The 18516-nt window shown below is 41.7% G+C and overlaps 1 protein-coding gene across 5 annotated transcripts in view; it reads left to right on the forward strand.

Moving 5' to 3' along the window:
* Nucleotides 1-17897, forward strand: part of ubr5 (ubiquitin protein ligase E3 component n-recognin 5) — a 34329-nt gene extending 16432 nt beyond the window's left edge. The window contains exons 25-58 of one of the 5 annotated variants that reach the window (XM_053880896.1): nucleotides 102-225; nucleotides 306-403; nucleotides 1408-1562; nucleotides 3338-3429; nucleotides 3519-3665; nucleotides 3746-3864; nucleotides 3945-4071; nucleotides 4186-4315; nucleotides 4388-4548; nucleotides 4619-4858; nucleotides 5623-5746; nucleotides 5968-6079; nucleotides 6167-6298; nucleotides 8316-8573; nucleotides 8660-8928; nucleotides 9621-9832; nucleotides 10068-10301; nucleotides 10428-10501; nucleotides 10571-10743; nucleotides 11397-11546; nucleotides 11874-12091; nucleotides 12195-12315; nucleotides 12738-13110; nucleotides 13249-13336; nucleotides 13409-13553; nucleotides 13929-14059; nucleotides 14215-14275; nucleotides 14376-14557; nucleotides 14669-14753; nucleotides 14883-15038; nucleotides 15767-15880; nucleotides 15952-16096; nucleotides 16206-16291; nucleotides 17153-17897. In XM_053880896.1, coding sequence (XP_053736871.1) covers nucleotides 102-225; nucleotides 306-403; nucleotides 1408-1562; nucleotides 3338-3429; nucleotides 3519-3665; nucleotides 3746-3864; nucleotides 3945-4071; nucleotides 4186-4315; nucleotides 4388-4548; nucleotides 4619-4858; nucleotides 5623-5746; nucleotides 5968-6079; nucleotides 6167-6298; nucleotides 8316-8573; nucleotides 8660-8928; nucleotides 9621-9832; nucleotides 10068-10301; nucleotides 10428-10501; nucleotides 10571-10743; nucleotides 11397-11546; nucleotides 11874-12091; nucleotides 12195-12315; nucleotides 12738-13110; nucleotides 13249-13336; nucleotides 13409-13553; nucleotides 13929-14059; nucleotides 14215-14275; nucleotides 14376-14557; nucleotides 14669-14753; nucleotides 14883-15038; nucleotides 15767-15880; nucleotides 15952-16096; nucleotides 16206-16291; nucleotides 17153-17365 — 5249 coding nt within the window. In that variant the 3' untranslated portion in view covers nucleotides 17366-17897. Of the gene's footprint in view, nucleotides 1-101; nucleotides 226-305; nucleotides 404-1404; nucleotides 1563-3337; nucleotides 3430-3518; nucleotides 3666-3745; nucleotides 3865-3944; nucleotides 4072-4185; nucleotides 4316-4387; nucleotides 4549-4618; nucleotides 4859-5622; nucleotides 5747-5967; nucleotides 6080-6166; nucleotides 6299-8315; nucleotides 8574-8659; nucleotides 8929-9620; nucleotides 9833-10067; nucleotides 10302-10427; nucleotides 10502-10570; nucleotides 10744-11396; nucleotides 11547-11873; nucleotides 12092-12194; nucleotides 12316-12737; nucleotides 13111-13248; nucleotides 13337-13408; nucleotides 13554-13928; nucleotides 14060-14214; nucleotides 14276-14375; nucleotides 14558-14668; nucleotides 14754-14882; nucleotides 15039-15766; nucleotides 15881-15951; nucleotides 16097-16205; nucleotides 16292-17152 lie in introns of all 5 variants that reach the window. The other 4 variants (XM_053880898.1, XM_053880895.1, XM_053880897.1 and 1 more) reach the window with 4 other exon arrangements.
* Nucleotides 17898-18516: the final 619 nt, after the last annotated feature.

Raw genomic sequence — 18516 nt, forward strand, 5'->3', positions numbered from 1 at the left:
ACAACTGTATTCATCTGTCTAAACTATTCATCTTTTCCTAATTTTATATTCAGGTGTATTTTCCTAACATTTTACTCAATTATTTATTCATATTCAAACAGGGCCTTCTACCGAGCCATCTGTCGTTGAGTCTAAAGATAGAAAGGCCAATGCGCACCTCATCCTAAAGCTGATGTGCGACAGTGTGCTTCTGAGGCCACATTTACGAGAGCTGCTGTCGGCCAAGTATGTACAATTCTGTATTTTCTCACCATCCCAGAACATTTTTTTTTGCTTAGATTGACGTTTTGTGCTGTATGTCTCAGGGATGCTCGTGGAATGACCCCTTTCATGCTGGCAGTCAGTGGTCGGGCCTACCCTGCAGCTATCACGGTCCTGGAGGCTGCTCAGAAAATAGCTAAAGGTAATTTCTTCAGTATCATGTTTCACATTAAGATTGTCAAATGCCACTGTTTGCAAATGGGATGAGGAGTTTAGATTGAAAGCAAAGCGCTTTAATATCAGTGCTCATCCCTTTTTGGGGGAAAATGTAGCCCTTCTAAACATTTTAAGTCTTATCTGGCGTTAAAAAAATCACAATTTTGATTCACCCTTGTGTCTGATTTAATTTTCAATTAGTCTCGATTCGCATTTAACTTACAAACTTCATCACAAATGATACTTTCCCTTCGTTTCCTTCGTTTTACCCTCCTAAGTGGCTCTGCAAGCCTCTACTTTCTGAGTTCCCACAATGCTCATGGCTTCACCTTCAGCCAATGAGAAAATGCCTTGTCACGTGTTTGTGTTTATTGAATTTATCGTGAGATGTAGTCAGATGTTCCACTCGGGACGTCAAGGTGGTAGTGATTGGACAGCAGGGTGACAGGATAGAAACTGAAGAAATATGGATGACAAACCGGGAACTTGTTACGAGAAGTAGTCCACCAATCAGTATCAATTTACAAACTGTTCCGAAAAAAGGCTCTCATTCGGTTGTGTGGCTGTATTTTGTATTAAAACTGTATGACGAGTGTCAGTCTCAAGTGATTTGCAAGATGTGTTTATCACTCATTGCAGCACTGCAAAGTAATGCCCCAAATCTTTATCACCGGCTCAAACATCCCCTGTTTGGTACTGCAACTTTGTTATGGTTTATGTGTACAACAAACATATGTCATGAGGAGAAAAAACTATGACAGAGAATTGTGATATCAATTCTTTTGTTCATATTTTCCCCCAAATCGTGCATGCCTACTTTATTTAATCTGATATCAAAGAAAATACTTTATGGGCATTTCGCTTCTGCGCTGAAGGTTACAACAGGTTATTGCACTGCAAAAATAGTTTATGAAATAAGCAGAATGCTTAAATGTTGTAATGCTTGGCTTTGCTTTTTACTCTTGTTTCACAAACTTTAAATGACAGCAGGAGATCCAGGACAAGCTGAAAAGGAGGATGCAGATTCTGTGTTCATGGAAATGATCTGCCCCCAAGGCACCAACCCAGATGATTCTCCTCTCTACGTCCTGTGCTGCAATGACACTTGCAGTTTTACTTGGACTGGAGCTGAGCACATTAACCAGGTCAGTTCTGCGGTCATGAAACAATTGTTTACTGAAGCAGATTATTTTATTAAGTAAAATGTTTCATGGTGAAACATTTTCTTCTGTGGCTTAGGAAGTGAGATATATATATATATATATATATATATATATATATATATATATATATATATATATATATAAATAAATGGTCTGTGATAAAGTACTCGCCTAACTCGGGTCCTGTTTACTCGGTGCAACTGAGATTGCGCATGTCAACTAGGCACCATAACATTTTTTTTTTTTTATGTTTAACTTCCGAACAACACTGCATAACGTTGCTTATATAGAGAATTCAACAAATGTCTTAAAGGAAGTCCATTTACCATGAAACAGTCACAAGATATGTCCTGCAGCAGCAATAAATGAAAGGGTTTCATTAAGAATGAAGACTTGCGTGGACCCTGGAAACAGCTGCAGACGAGTTCAGAACTGATGGCAGGTCGTCATGGGTCTCTTCAGTGCTCCATTTTCGCAAATGACTATAACGAAATGATTTTTGAGACATTGCGCTTACAAGGCACAGTCTGACATTTGTTTTCTTAATATCAACCCGACACTTTGTCAAGTCTGAATGTAAAAGGATATGTTACTTCCTGTTTGAGGGACGTCAAAGTGCTGTTTCAAAATATAAGTATGCAACCAACTTAGTGGAGTTTGTCTCCAACATCATAATTTGATTATGTTTAAATATAATAGTTAACTAGGTGTAGAGATGAGAAATTAAATGTTTCACGTCTGTTGTAGAACCTGAGCCGTCTGTCTGCTGTGTCTTATGTCTCTAAACATTCTACTTAACTCTGTACCAGTCTGGACACATATCCTAGATTGTATTGAAGAAATATTAGAAATAATGTGAATAATATTAATTATAATTCCTGTATTAAAAAATAAGTTTAGAACGAGGATTGTGAACCAAAGTCCATCAAACTGTCACCTGTTTCGGCTGTCAAACACCGCAGAGCTGGAGAACGTGACGCGCCGTCACACTCTCATCATGTTCATGTATGCAAGTCCAATGCAGTGAGTGTGCCACGTGTTTATCAAATTTATCGTGAGATGCAGAATTGTCATTGTGGAGATTGTTAAAGATCCACAATGACAATTCTTAAATCTTAAATGAAAGGAAGCCAAGCTTGAATTAGCGTTCAGAGACAATTTTCTAGTTCAACTATATATTTACAGTTTTTCCATGAATCTTAATGATGAGAGTTGATCATAGAGAACATCTTTTATTTTGTCTCAAATACTCCTTTGGAACGGGCTACATATGGAGGGGGCTCAGCTATTCAGCTTCACACCGACAAATATTAGTATATGAAAGACAAGGTAACGGTAACTCTTGGATCTTGTTTTGGGTTGAGTTCAACCCCCTTGCTACAATTCGGTTAATAGAACTGGAATAAACCATTCCCATAATCTCGGTAAATGCCAATTTGTCAACACAACAAAATTCTCCCTTCCTTGTCAATCCAAAAAGCTGATGTGTATTGTCCTGTCTGCTTGCTTTCTACATGACTGTTTTGCATTGAACATATGTGGATCACCGGCTTTGGTAGTGCATGCAGATTTAGCTGTTCTCCAGTGACTTCTCTAAAAATGAACAGGCACTGAACGGCCAGGCATAGTTACTTCAACACTGTCACTCATTTCTGCCTGAGGCAATGAGCGCCACAGTTGCTCTGTAGATGTGGTTTCACTAGAAAATTGGCCTCAGTTAAGGAAAGACATGCATCTCAACATCACTATGTTTTCAGGACATCTTTGAATGCCGGACTTGTGGCTTACTGGAGTCCCTTTGCTGTTGCACCGAATGTGCCAGAGTGTGTCACAAGGGACATGACTGCAAGTAAGTTGAAATATCTTGTCTTTTCTCATGAGAACATTACTTGTTTTCTGGGTTATCCAAAAGCATATAACCGGTGTCTACTTTCTCAGGTTGAAGAGAACTTCTCCCACCGCATACTGCGACTGCTGGGAGAAATGCAAGTGCAAAACTCTCATCGCCGGCCAGAAAGCGGCACGTTTAGATCTGCTCTACAGGTTACTCACCACCACTAACCTAGTCACAACACCAAACAGCAGGTAAGTTCTTTCACGATTCTATGTTTGCAGTCTGTGTTCTGAAATGCAAGAATATCTAACTGACTTTTGACTTACTCCAGGGGAGAGCATATATTACTGTTTTTGGTCCAAACTGTTGCAAGACAAAGTGTTGAGCATTGTCAGTACCGGCCACCGCGCATCAGAGAGGATCGGAATAGAAAGGCTGCTAACTCAGAGGGTATGTTAATCATCTCTTGAAGTTTGCTTTCTCTTCCTCGTCAGGGGTTTAAAAATCTCATACTTGTTTTCTTCATTCAGACTCAGACATGCCAGACCATGACCTGGAACCTCCACGGTTTGCTCAGCTGGCTCTGGAGAGAGTCCTGCATGACTGGAATGCTCTCAAGTCTATGATCATGTTTGGTTCTCAGGAGAATAAGGATCCGTAAGTATCTTATTATCCTTAAGCTGAAAAGTTTGGTGAATAGTCGCAAAATCTCCTACTCCAAGTACTGTAGCTTAATTATGACCTACTATACATTTTGCTTTTTCTGCTCAGACTTAGTGCCAGCAGCAGAATCGCCCACCTCCTGCCTGAAGAGCAGGTGTACTTGAATCAGCAGAGTGGCACCATTCGCCTTGACTGTTTCACCCACTGCCTCATTGTCAAGTGTGCTCCTGACATCACTGTAAGTCCACACTGTTGTTGATCTGGTTTACTGAACCGTGCCTTATCCCCTGCTTCTTTTCTGTAATTGTAGTTTATAGATACTTTACTGGGTACACTGGTGAAGGAACTGCAGAATAAATATACCCCTGGTCGGAGGGAAGAAGCCATCACTGTGACTAGACGATTCCTACGCTCAGTGTCCAGAGTGTTTGTCATCCTCAGCGTGGAGATGGCCTCATCGAAGAAGAAAAAGTAAAAGCACCCTATATTTTAAATAGTTGGACTTCCAGTTCTAACATTCTGTAAAATATGTCTCCTGTAGCAACTTCATCCCCCAGCCCATTGGTAAATGCCGGCGAGTTTTTCAAGCCCTCCTTCCATATGCTGTGGAAGAGTTGTGTAATGTGGCAGAGTCACTGATTGTTCCTGTGAGAATGGGCATCGCCAGACCCACTGCCCCCTTCACACTGGCCAGCACCAGCATTGATGCTGTTCAGGGTAGTGAAGAGCTTTTCTCAGTGGAACCACTGCCACCCAGACCATCCCCCGATCAGTCCAGCAGGTCAGTAAAGATGGTTCTTATTAGGGAGCTATGATATACAGCAGCCTGAAGAATTATTGACCAGAATAATATGTTGTCCATTTATACTCGAGAAATTTTATTCCTGTTTCGCACCATTGTGATTTCGACATCATGCAGTAATTATTTATTTTATTAGATAAGCTTGAATTTTAACATCGCGCCAGCAATACACGTATCATTCTATGGTATGACCATCACTGATACAGTCAACATATACATCTTACCAGTAAACCAGGAAAAGAGAGAAAATGTTGCATACAATTGGTATGACAATATTCAGTAATTTTTACTGTAAAAAGAAAAAACCATTACTGAATATTGACTTTGCAAGCATAAAGTATAATTAACTTGAATAAATTGTCTTAAATAAAATGAGAGAAAGGCATAAAGCACTGCTGCGCGTGGAAAAAAAAAATGTATAAACCCAACCTTGTTCACAATGTTGAGGGGCACCCCCAAAGACATGGCCATTAATTACTTTCAGCGTCTCGAATGGGTTCTGCATTAATATACAGTGCAATGGATCGCTCCTACTGGAAGTTAGTTTATGAAAAGCAAAGTGGATCTGTTAAAATTTCAAAGTGGAACACTGTACGCTCTTGAATCATTTATTCTTCTTAAGCATTCTTTTTCCCCATGTGAAATGACTTCACTTACCGCAGCGATAGAGGAAGCGTTGCAATTTTTTTCACAGATTTTCTTTCCCACACCTGTGTAATGTGGCAATTTTTGTCTCTTTTCAGCTCGAGCCAGACAGCTGCATCTTACATCATCAGGAACCCCCAGCCCCGTCGCAGCAGCCAATCGCAGCCTGTGCGAGGCCGAGATGAGGAGCAGGACGATATTGTGTCAGCAGATGTTGAAGAGGTTTGCCAATAAATACAAACATTGTCATAAAATGGTGCATTTACACAATGCTGTGGGACATACAGTAATTTTAATCATGGACACCACTTTGTTTTATGTGGACTAAAACTCTTATTGTGTAGAAGTTGACGTCTAGGTTTTCCAGCACACCCCTATCTGTTTTCAACACCATCTATCTGGAAATTCAAAGTGTTGGTTCAAATCTACTGACTGCTTTTCAGGTTGAAGTGGTGGAAGGAGTTGCTGGAGAGGAAGACCATCATGATGATCAAGAAGAGCAGGGCGAGGAAAATGCTGAGGCAGAAGGGCAGCATGATGAACACGATGAAGATGGTTTGGCACCATTGATGGAAACAAATTAGACAGAAAAGGAAGTCATCTGCATTGACGAACTGTCTGGTACTGTGTTGCATTTGTCAGGGAGTGACATGGAGCTGGATCTCCTGGCTGCAGCCGAAACAGAAAGTGACAGTGAAAGTAACCACAGTAATCAAGATAATGCCAGTGGCCGCAGGAGTGTTGTCACAGCAGCCACAGCTGGGTCAGAAGCAGGTTGGTGAAACTGAAAGTTTGATGTTGGGTCTTAGGTTTGACTTTTTAACCACTCATTTTTCACTACTGTCAAGATTCATTTTGTAGTGCAGCTGACTATCATAGCCTCCTTTTTTGATCAAGGCATTTCGCATTGTCTTTTGCCTGTTTTGCTGCGCTAGCCCTTCAAATTCCTTTCAGTCTTTTTGTCAACTAGTCAGCATCTTGGCTTGTAGGGAGTCATGTTTGGAGAGCTAATGACACCTAATGGTTCCTGGCTGAAAATCCTAATGTATTTCATTTGCAGGCAGTAGGGTGTCCTTGGCATTTCCTATTTTTGGTATGAGCTCCTCTTTACTTCAATGCATATACAGATGCCAGGGCAAGAGTGAATTTGCAAAACGCATACACAATTTCCTGCTCAATATTCCTCCTCACTCTTCAGTGGTGTGTCGTCTGTCCTTTCTAACAATCCTGACAGTCCCTGTCTGGCTGTTGTGATGCTCTCCTTGAATATATAGCTATGCTACTAACATTGCAGTTTGATCACCTGAATTTCCTTCTTTATAAGTCCAGAGTGATTTGATCCTTTAAATGACCTTTACAGTTCTGTACATGGAATAAGCTGCACAATGCAGTAGTGCTGTGTTTAAAAAATCGATTTTCTGATTCCGAATCGATTCGTACATCAATTCCATAAAATCGATTCGTAGGTCCAAAGATCGGATTCATTAATTTACGTTTTAACACATATTATCCGGGTGAAGTCTAACCCCTTTGACGCAGACGCGCACATGGGACACCAAAGTCAAAACAACATGCCTCCTCACAGTGGCAACACTAGCAACGTGCCGGGTTTGAAAACGCCTGAAACGCTCATAGCAATGGTCTGGTACCATTTTGGGTTCAGACACGACCAAACCAAAAATGCGCTCGACACAAGCAAAGCAATCAGCATTTTATGCCTAATGGAGGTATTGGAAGTGTTGTAGTATTGAGGAAATATGACCCACCTCACGAATCACGTGACGCGACATCACCCAGAGCTCCTTTCCAAACTCGCTCCAAACTCGAGCGAACTTTACCACTAGCGGGTAATTCTGCACGCTCTGTCAAAATAACTGAAGCGATTGCGGGCTTCATTTGCAAAGATATGCGCCCATCTTCCGTCGTTGAAAATGAGGGCTTCAAGCGGCTAATGAAAGTAACAGAGCCACACTACGCTATGGTGTCTTGCAAATGCACCAGTCAGTAAAAGAAAACGTGAAAAGTAAGCTTCAGTCAGCAGTCAGGGTGGGCATTACAAGTGATACGTGGACATCTTCGCAATCTTACGGAGTCTGACAACTCACTATGTTGATGAGGAGTGGGACCTCTTCTCATACGTACTACAGACCACAGAGAACTGTTTACATACTGCACAATGACCGTCAGGTTGCTGTGAAGTCCAGTAACCAGCACTCTGTTTACATTTTCAGTGGCTGAGAATATATTTTTTTCATTTTGATAATAACATAAAAATGCATTAGTATTAAACAGCAGCATCTTTTGGGTGAATTTTTAATGTCCTATTTCTAATAATGCACCAGTCCCATGAGCAGTCACATCTGGCGTTCTGTGTCTGGATCTTTATTATCATTTACTATGAATCCTTCATTAATTTCCTGTTGAATGTCAATATGATACTAGTATTAATATGTAGCGTAACTTGTCATGTGATTATGGCAACAGCTCATAAAATGGTTTAAATACTAACCTGAATTGAGATTGGATTGGATCGGATCGAATCGAATTGAATCGTGATAATCAATTCTAAGTCATGAGAATCGGAATCGAAACGATTCTTGAAATTAGAATCGATACCCAGCCCTACAGTGCAGTTTTGCAGTTGTTTGAATTATTGTCTTTTTGGGGAAGTTGGTGTGGGTTTGGCCTTGGTTGGTGTGGTCACTAACAAGCACTCCTGCCTGACTTATGGAACTGGTGACCATGCTTTCATGGAGAATTATTTGAGCTTCCCTTCTCATTCTTTTTCAAGGTGCCAGCAGTGTTCCCGCCTTCTTTTCTGAAGATGATTCCCAGTCCAACGACTCCAGTGATTCTGACACCACCAGCAGTCAAAGTGATGATGTTGACCAGGAAACATTTTTGCTGGATGAACCTTTGGAGAGAACAACTAGTGCTTCCCATGCCAACAGTGCTGCACAGGCTCCTCGCTCCATGCAGTGGGCTGTGAGAAACACCCCAAGCCAAAGAGCCCCTGGAAGTGCTCCCACCAGCTCCTCAACTCCTGCTGGTCAGAAGTCTTGTGTTGTTGACGAATTATCCAACCCGGAATGTGCCTTTGTCTGACTGCCTCTCCTTTTTTTATTTTATTAATAGCAAGCTCAACAGGCCTGATCTATATTGACCCCACAAATCTGCGACGCTCCAGTGCCATTAGCTCGAGTGCAGCAGCTGCTGCAGCTGCTCTTGAAGCCAGCAACTCCAGCAGTTACCTGACATCTGCCAGCAGCCTTGCTCGAGCCTACAGCATTGTCATCCGTCAAATCTCAGATCTTATGAGCCTAATTCCCAAGTACAACCACCTTGTGTACTCGCAGTATCCTGCTGCTGTGAAGCTGACCTACCAAGATGCTGTCAATTTGCAAGTAAGACATTAATGCATTCATTACTGATAAACTCTCAATTTTCTAGTCAATTTCTATCCTTACTCTGGCCAATAATGACCATAGTATCTATCCATTACTTTGGGTAGTCACTGGTACAATAAGATATGGTGTTGTTAGCAAGCTGCTGAAATTAGTTTTCTCTGCATGATGGCCTGACTCCTTTAGATATAAGGTCATGAGCTCAGTCATTGATGACCTATTCAGAGTACTTCCGCAGATTGTGACATGTTGAAAGGGCATATTTTTACATTGGACATGTCTTACTGGGTGTTGGTCGCTGGCCAAGACAAAGCTCCCATAGAGCAGCTGGAGGAGGTTTCTGGGGAGAGGACAGTCTGGGCATTTGTGCCTGCTGCAGCCCTTGCAACATACAAAAATAAATATCGAGAGACATCATAGGAATGTGTTAACTATGTGATATTTAATCATCTTTTTATTATGCAGCATATGTTCATGACTATTATACAATTTTAAAGTCCTGGAAGTCCAGTGATGTGGTCATTGTCAAGATATCAGAGCGGAATAAAAATGAAAACTGCTCTGTTAAAAATGTAGCCACTTCGTAATGTGGCTGTTTCACAACATGTAGAACAACAGTTCAACATTTTCAACATATACACTCAGAAAGGTTGGAAATGCACAATATGGCACATCTCTCACTCTCGTTCCAGAACTATGTTGAAGAGAAGCTGATTCCCACTTGGAACTGGATGGTGTCAATCATGGATTCCACTGAGGCTCAGCTGCGTTATGGTTCAGCTCTGGCATCTGCGGGAGACCCAGGACACCCAAGTCACCCTCTCCATGCCTCTCAGCATTCAGCACGACGGGAACGTGTGCCAGCCCGGGAGGAAGCCAGCCTCCGCACATTAGAGGGGCGCAGGTAAACAAATTCACACAAATACAATTTGATAAAACCATCTCATCACATTATAGGTATGTGTTAGGAATACTTTTTGCAACTCCAGAGAACCAAAGTTTAAAATGTCAAGCCAGCAGGAGTGTAATGCTTTTATAAGTCAAATATAAAGCGAGACAAGGACAGAGTGTTACGCAGAGTTTCTCTGCTACATTATCATTTTGCAAATGTCTTGATGATTTTTTTTCTCTTCTTTCAGGAGAGCAGCCACACTGCTCACCGCTCGTCAGGGCATGTTGTCTGCTCGTGGAGATTTTCTGAACTACGCCCTATCACTCATGCGATCGCACAACGATGAGCACTCTGATGTGCTTCCAGTGCTGGATGTTTGCTCGCTGAAGCACGTCGCCTATGTTTTCCAGGCGCTTATCTACTGGATTAAAGCCATGAACCAGCAGACCACTCTGGACACGCCACAGATGGAAAGGAAGAGGTGCATTTATGTTTCTGTAGCAAATGTGTAGATGCATTCTTTCTGTAGAAAGAATCTTGTCACTCTATAGTTAGTTACTATACATGTTTGTCAGAAGTGTGTGAATGACTCACTTTTGTTTTGCAGAAACAGGGACATTTTGGAACTTGGTTTGGACAATGAAGATTCAGAGCATGAGAATGATGAGGACACCAATCAAAGTAAGCTCTGAGCAAATTGAAAGAAATATTCTGTAGTTTTGCTAATTATGTTTTTCTGTTTCATTCCAGGTTCAACTCTGCAGGATAAGGATGAGGACCTGGTACCAACTGAGACAGGACAGAATCATCCATTCTTCCGCCGCTCTGACTCCATGACTTTCCTTGGTTGCATCCCTCCAAATCCTTTTGACATCCCTTTATCTGAGGCCATTCCACTAGCGGACCAGCCCCACCTTCTGCAGGTTACTGATCTTGTGTTGGTAGTTGCATGAGGTGCACACTAGGACTCAAAATGTCACAGCAATGCAGTGTGTATTGATGATTTATGGGACCTAAATTTACGCAAGGACACATTTTTCCAAAGTTAATAGAAGCGTTCTCTTTTGTACCAACATCATTCTCAAGGCTTGTCCAAATTGAAAGTGCATTGAAAGCAAATTATTTAAATACCAAGTCCATGAAATGGCTGTGCGGCATGCGACACACTACAACCTGGGAGGGGGATGTTCAGGACTTGGGCGACAAGTTGTGGTTTATTCACCAATCAGAGCCCATATTTTCAGTTTCGTATGTAGTGAGGAAAAATGCATCAACTGGACGAAGTCATGTCAAAGAGAATCTGATTGTAGTGGTTGCTGGTTTTTGTCAAAAGTAGTCGAAGTGCGATAATTCTGCCTCTCCAGTCCACCATGTTGCTTTCATCTACCTTGAGACCTACCCACCATAGAATACTTATGTGATGGTGGCATGTTGTTTTTGTCAGAGTGAACAAGTAGTGCGACAAGTAGCCATAACACGTTTGGCATGAACCTACTCCTTGCACCTGTGGCATTTTGATGACTTGAAATGTGCTGCCTTTTGTTGTATTATAACTGTAGTACTCCATACTTTCCAGCCCAATGCCAGGAAGGAGGATCTGTTTGGTCGTCCCTCGCAGGGCTTGTACTCATCCTCTTATATGGCAACTAAAGGCCCGGCCGAGACAAGCTTGGACAGGAACTGCCTGGAGGTAAACATGGGCTCCTCTGTACCCTCCCACTCTCAGGTATACCACTCCTCATCACTTGACAGTCATGCTGACAGCTGTGTCTTAATATTCAATGAGACTGGTTTTATGACTTCAGAAAATCTCTAGATAGCATTCTTTCCTTCTATATGATGTCTGCATAGCCACTAGTGATGAACAGCAATACATCTGATAGCTTAAGTGGAAATATCAAGGATTCTTTTTTTTGTTGTTTCACTGAATATTAAACCACAGCCTGTTCTTTGTGTTGCATATCTGCATTTTCATTCTTTCATGACAGTTTCACCAAACAGAGTACCATGATTTGAGTGTCATTAAAGCCTGATTTTGTCCTAACTCAAACAGATCCTTCCCACTAAGATGTCATACGCTGCAAACTTGAAGAATGTGATGAGCATGGACACAGCCCAGCGCAGTGTTGAACACCAGACACTGACTGAACAGGAGTTGGATGTTATTAAACCTGGACCCTCACCTCATGACCTTGCTGCCCAACTGAAAAGCAGTTTGCTTGCGGAAATAGGCCTCACAGAGAGTGAAGGACCTCCACTCCCATCTTTCAGGTACATAACACTTCTTAAATATCACTGACTGCAGTAACTTAAGCCTGCAATGCATCTTTTATACTTAATTTGCTGTGTCTTCATCATATATTCATCTCTCCAGACCTCACTGCAGCTTCATGGGGATGATGATCTCACACGACATGCTACTTGGGCGATGGCGTCTCTCACTGGAACTGTTTGGTCGTGTCTTCATGGAGGATGTTGGAGCTGAACCTGGATCAGTGAGTTTATTTATTTGAATCCCCCCCCCCCAAACAAGTTGCTCTTGTAATTCTAATACTGTCTTCAGTTATGAAGAATGACAAATGCAGAGTATATTTCTTTTAGTTAGTGTGTATCTTCCAACACTTCATAAAACAAAAATTAATTTTGTGTAGCAATATGTTTGAACTCTGTTGTTCACTGTCTTATTCATGATTGAATGTAGGTTGAAGGACCTAAAAAAAATTATTATAAAAAAATTATACTTCATTTCGTAGCTTCCCACTGCATTGAGGCAAGGTATCATGATTTTAGGCGCAAAATGTACAGATGCTGACAATTGTGTTCACTGTGGACATTACTTATTTCATTGGTGAATATGTATTTATACTTCACTTAAGTGAATTCTTGACAAAAAAAAAACATGATCCTTCTGTTTTAGATTCTTACTGAGCTCGGTGGATTTGAAGTAAAGGAGTCAAAGTTTCGCAGAGAAATGGAGAAACTAAGGAATCTACAGTCTCGTGATTTGGCCCTTGAAGTGGACCGGGATCGAGACCAGCTCATCCAGCAAACAATGCGTCAGTTAAATACACACTTTGGACGGCGCTGCACAACCACACCAATGGCTGTGCACAGGGTGAAAGTCACCTTTAAGGACGAGCCTGGGGAGGGCAGTGGAGTTGCCCGAAGCTTCTACACAGCCATTGCCCTGGCACTTCTCTCCAACGACAAGCTGCCCAACTTGGACTGTGTTCAGAGTGTCAGCAAGGGCATGCAGGCCAGCAGTACGTGTCATCACGATTACAATTCAAGTATGACAATACAGAGAAACTACATTGTATTTTAGACATTGTTTAAATGTTGTTTTGTCATAGAACATACATTTTTAATCAAGTTTGGCGCTTCAGCAAAATTGGGAGTGAATTTTTTTCCTCTGTTCTGCCCTAAAGATCTCATGCAGCGCTTGAGAAACAGAGACCGAGAGCGTGAAAGACGAAGTGGTGGGCTTCGAGCTGGATCCAGGCGAGATCGAGACAGGTGAAGCGTTTTGTTCATGGGCCTAGCAACACTGTGCTAACTGATGCTGACTGATGTGCTCATCTATTACAGAGATTCGAGGCGACAGTTGTCAATAGACACACGGCCCTTTAGGCCTTCGTCTGAAGGAAACCCCAGTGATGAGCCTGATCCTCTTCCTGCACACAGACAAGCTCTGGGTGAAAGACTCTACCCACGTGTCCATGCAATGCAACCGGTATTGATCTGTCCTGAATAATTTTGATGCTGTAGAGTTGTTGGAGCTAATTTCATGAACTGCAGATAACTTTCGTGGGATTTTGTTTCAAGGCTAATTGCTTAAGCACCTGATGGAGGGCTTATTTATTAGGTATCTTTTAGACATAGTTCTATCCTTTTTTTATTTTCTTGCAGTGGCTTGTTGTTGTCACAATATGAGCACAGCCAAAGTTAAATTTTACAATTATAAAAAAAAAGAGATATTTGGAATCAAATTCTACACCAAAGGTTTAAAGACTATTGGCGTTTGATAAATTTCAGTACTTGTGTGTCTGACGTTTAAAGTTAGTGGTCTTTTTGGCACGCGCTCTGACCCATGTTCCTTGTTCTACAGGCATTTGCCAGCAAAATCACAGGTATGCTGCTGGAGTTGTCGCCTGCTCAGCTGCTGCTACTGCTTGCAAGTGAAGATTCTCTAAGAACCCGAGTGGAAGAGGCCATGGAACTTCTAATTGCACATGGAAGGTGAAAAGACATTTCTAATTCACTTACGCTTAGCATGTTGAGACATTAGCAATGCAATCTTTTCATTAAAACTTCTTTCACTTTGTCCTTTACAATTTACTAACTAAATATGTGTGATAATATTAATATGAATGATAATCTGCTTCACTTCTCAGGGAAAATGGTGCTGACAGCATATTAGACCTTGGCCTACTGGAAGCACCAGAGAAGGCACAAGTAAGTAGATTTTGGCCTTGCAAGGTTACTTACCGTGTCCTTCCAATGATTAACATATTTGACGTGCATTTTTAACGTACCCCACTGTTTGTGTTTGCAGCAGCAGGAGAATCGAAAGCGCTATGGTTCAACGCGGAGTGTTGTGGACATGGAGCTTGATGATCCAGATGACGGAGACGACAATGCTCCACTGTTCTACCAGCCTGGGAAGCGAGGATTTTATTCTCCTCGGCCAGGCAAGAACACAGAGGCAAGACTGAATTGCTTCCGGAACATTGGGAGGTAATGAACAGCCAAAGCTCAGTTGTCTTTTTGTAACTGTGGGTGCTTTAACAACTGAAGGCTCACAATTTGTTATTTTAGTGTCATATTTATCGCTGCTCTTTCTTCCAGAATATTGGGCTTGTGTCTTCTGCAAAACGAGCTGTGTCCAATCACATTAAACAGACATGTGATTAAAGTGCTGCTGGGCAGGAAGGTAAGAACCAACTGATGCCAGTGCACAGGGGATGTTGAATTGAATTCTTGATATCTTTATTTGTGTGTGAGTTTGCCTTTGGCTCTGTGGTGCATGAGGGTTCCAAAATGATCCGATCTCTTTGTGCAGGTGAACTGGCATGACTTCGCTTTCTTTGACCCGGTCATGTATGAGAGTCTGCGGCAGCTGATCCGTCACTCCCTGGCGGGGGAAGCAGAGGCGGTGTTTGCTGCCATGGACTTGGCATTTGCCATCGACCTCTGCAAAGAGGAAGGAGCTGGACAGGTAAGATCAGACAGCTCCACTTTTTTTAAAAAAAAACAGAGCAAGAAAAACAAAAGCAAAAACTCTTCTATCATGGAGATTTTATCATCTATTCAGTTGGTATCCATGCTGTGAACAAATATCTGCACCCTGATGTGACAGTAACTGAAATACCAGTGGCTGAAATGGAAAGTTGAAGGTTGTTTTAGTCAACCAGACCCATGAAAACCTATCCACCAGCAGTGATGGGTTAATGTCACTGTGGGATTAAATGCAAGTGCATCACCATAAAACTGCCACAGATGGGTGGGATAAAAGGTTAATGCATCTTATGTACCTCATTCCAAAAATAAGTGCTTTTCAAATTCTTTCATTGTGATATGTTTTTGAATAATATAGTCCTGTTTTAATTCTTGTTTTTTAAATGAAACATTCCAACAAATTGTTGGAATTGCCATGTATTCTTCCAAATTTGCAAACCATGTATGGTTATGAATGTATTCAAAAACCAACACATTTGGTGTGTGCAAAATACCTTCTCCCCGGTCCATTTGAAACAGACTTGACTCAGCTGCTGCTGTTTCATTTAATTTAACTCAAGGTGGCTTCATAGTTGAGCTATACACCCCTGTCTGCACAGTTGTCTGGTTCCACTGCTTAGGCACACTATATATATATATATATATATATATATATATATATATATATATAGTAAGTATATTTTTTTGACTTTTTTTTTTGCTAATCAGGTGGAACTTCTGTCGGGTGGAGTCAACATGCCAGTAACTCCTCTCAATGTGTATGAATATGTGAGGAAGTACGCAGAGCACCGAATGCTGGTGGTGTCTGAGCAGCCTCTTCATGTGAGTCTGGTGCAGTATCTGGTAGGACAGCTGAATCGTGTACTTATGCAAGTGTTTCTTTGTCTGTCCAGGCAATGAGAAAGGGTTTATTAGATGTTCTTCCGAAAAATGCCCTGGAGGACTTGACAGCAGAGGACTTCAGGTTACTGGTCAATGGCTGTGGAGAAGTGAACGTGCAGATGCTCATCAGCTTCACATCTTTCAACGACGAGTCAGGTACGATTGTCCGTTCCAGTTTCGGCAGATTTTCATTCCTTCTCTTGTGTTGGTTTTTATGGTATACATCTGTGGTTCAGAGTCTGATTTGTGCTTGTTAATCCAACAGGGGAGAATGCAGACAAACTACTACAGTTCAAGCGCTGGTTTTGGTCTATAGTTGAGAAGATGAGCATGACAGAGAGGCAAGATCTAGTAAGTCTGCTTGTAATTTCTCTGAATTGTGGACAGTGATGACACATAAATGGGTGCTGGTTTGTTTATCTGTTGAACAAAAATTATCCCTGACCCGTGCATTAGTGAGTGTGCCACTAAATCCTGAACTTCCACTCCAAGCATGTGTGGGTGGAACTCTGATTCACTTTTGTTGGAAATGGTGCAGTGTTGACATGCGTGACACTCAGTAGCCAAGTGGTAATGTCTCAGTAGCCATGTAAACAAACACGGCATCAGACAAACTGGCGGAGTCAGTCATTTTATTTACGTGTAGATGGCGCCTCTCTTTAGTCAATGCACTGTAGTATCATTAATGACGCCATCTGTTGGCTTTAGTAATCACTGCAGATAACCTGTTTGCAAAGGCAAGGAAGTCCCTCAAGGAAATCCTGCTGAGGCACTTCAACTATTTACGCATTTATTTATTTTTGTTTGTGGGGAGGGGGATTCTTTGTGCTTGAAATGGCTGTTGCTTTTCACACAGCATATTTTGTAACAATCTTTGCAGCCTTAGGCAAGTTGATTTAATTTAGGTCCTGTCATGTTGTTATGTGCAACTTTGACTGCATTTTTTTTTTAAAGCCCCAAAATCAGGCATTTTTGGCAGCAACAATGAAAAATGCCCATTACATTCTGGAGGGGCTGCTTGTGCCTGCTTTAGGCAAAACTCCCACATTTTAAGTCATCAGTTTGAAGAAAAGTGAGACTACTTCACATGACTCATCACATTTGTGTTGTGATGATGGCCCAGGTTTGTCAGATACGCTTGCATCAGCAGCTGTCCTGTCTTTCCCTGGGTGGCAGAATTGTAGCACTTTGGATAAAATGTTTTCTTTTCAGGTCTACTTCTGGACTTCCAGCCCGTCTCTGCCGGCCAGCGAGGAGGGGTTCCAGCCCATGCCCTCGATCACTATTAGGCCTCCAGACGACCAACACCTGCCCACGGCCAATACCTGCATCTCACGTCTCTACGTGCCACTCTACTCTTCAAAACAAATACTCAAACAGAAACTCCTGCTAGCCATTAAAACCAAGAACTTTGGTTTTGTGTAGCGGGTCGACAGATGGGTTCAAAAGAATTAACATGTTTACTGTTGTGTAATATTTACCTAGCTCAGTTTTTGTAGAGTTATTTTTTGTCTATACAATTTTAAGAAATTCGACATACTGTCGTTATCTCCCCAGGTGGTAATATTTGTTTGTGTTGTGAACACAAACAAGCTATTTTATTTCATTTTTATTGTATTTTTTTTTCTTTTGTGTTAATGATGTGGAAGTATACAGTCCAGAACATTCCTGCATTGGCACTGTAAAATGTAAAGCCTCTCGCTCCATTGGCACAAATCTTTGCTTCCCAAGAATTTGGTTTGTCAGTAAGCCGTCTGCCGAAACCCAGCCAAAGATGACAGCAGTATAGGTAATTAAAAAAAGGATACACTGTGATGAAGTATTCCCTCCCGAGAAAAGTACTATCACTGACAGTTCACTGCTGCCTTTCTGAAAAGTCTTTTTTTTCCTTGTACAGGGGGAGTAGGGAATTTGAGAATAAACTTGGATGCAAATAAACAATCCAGTGTTGAATTTGTCTGGTTGTTTGATTTGTTTCATGAATTACAAGATGGGCACTGACGGTAACGCTGGTATTTTGTGGATCAAGTTTGATCTGAAACCTCACTGGTTAAACTGTGTGTGCGCTTGATCGATTGGCACAAAAAACCTGCAGCACCCTGGCCTGTGGAGGACCAGATTGCTCAGCCCTGCTATAGATTAACTTGATGCATGCATCTTCTGTTTGTCGCAGCACTTGCACGTCATTTCAGACTGTTGCTGTGGCAGTCTTCGTTTTCTTCCATGCCTCTGGATTTGGTTTCATTTGAATTTGCATGCAGCAGGTCACACACTTAATAAACCTCATCTCTTGTGTGGTATCAAAAGACAGACCGCTCCCAAACACACAATTACCTCTCAATAGCAAGGCAGATAAAACCTTTGTTTTATTGAGGTGTACCTCAATACCTCATTAACGTTGAACGTTACTAAAATTATTCATCTGATCCCCTAATGATCGACGTCAGACGATGAACAATGCAAGCAGGGAATAGCTCCCCCTGTCGTTACTGTACAACTTGAAGACGATTATATTTGAACTGAAGCAGTTGACCAATGCGCAACGTGCACATTATTGCCCCTCCCCTTACACGAAT

Source organism: Synchiropus splendidus, chromosome 12 (assembly GCF_027744825.2).
Source record: "Synchiropus splendidus isolate RoL2022-P1 chromosome 12, RoL_Sspl_1.0, whole genome shotgun sequence".
NCBI classification, from domain to species: domain Eukaryota; kingdom Metazoa; phylum Chordata; class Actinopteri; order Syngnathiformes; family Callionymidae; genus Synchiropus; species Synchiropus splendidus.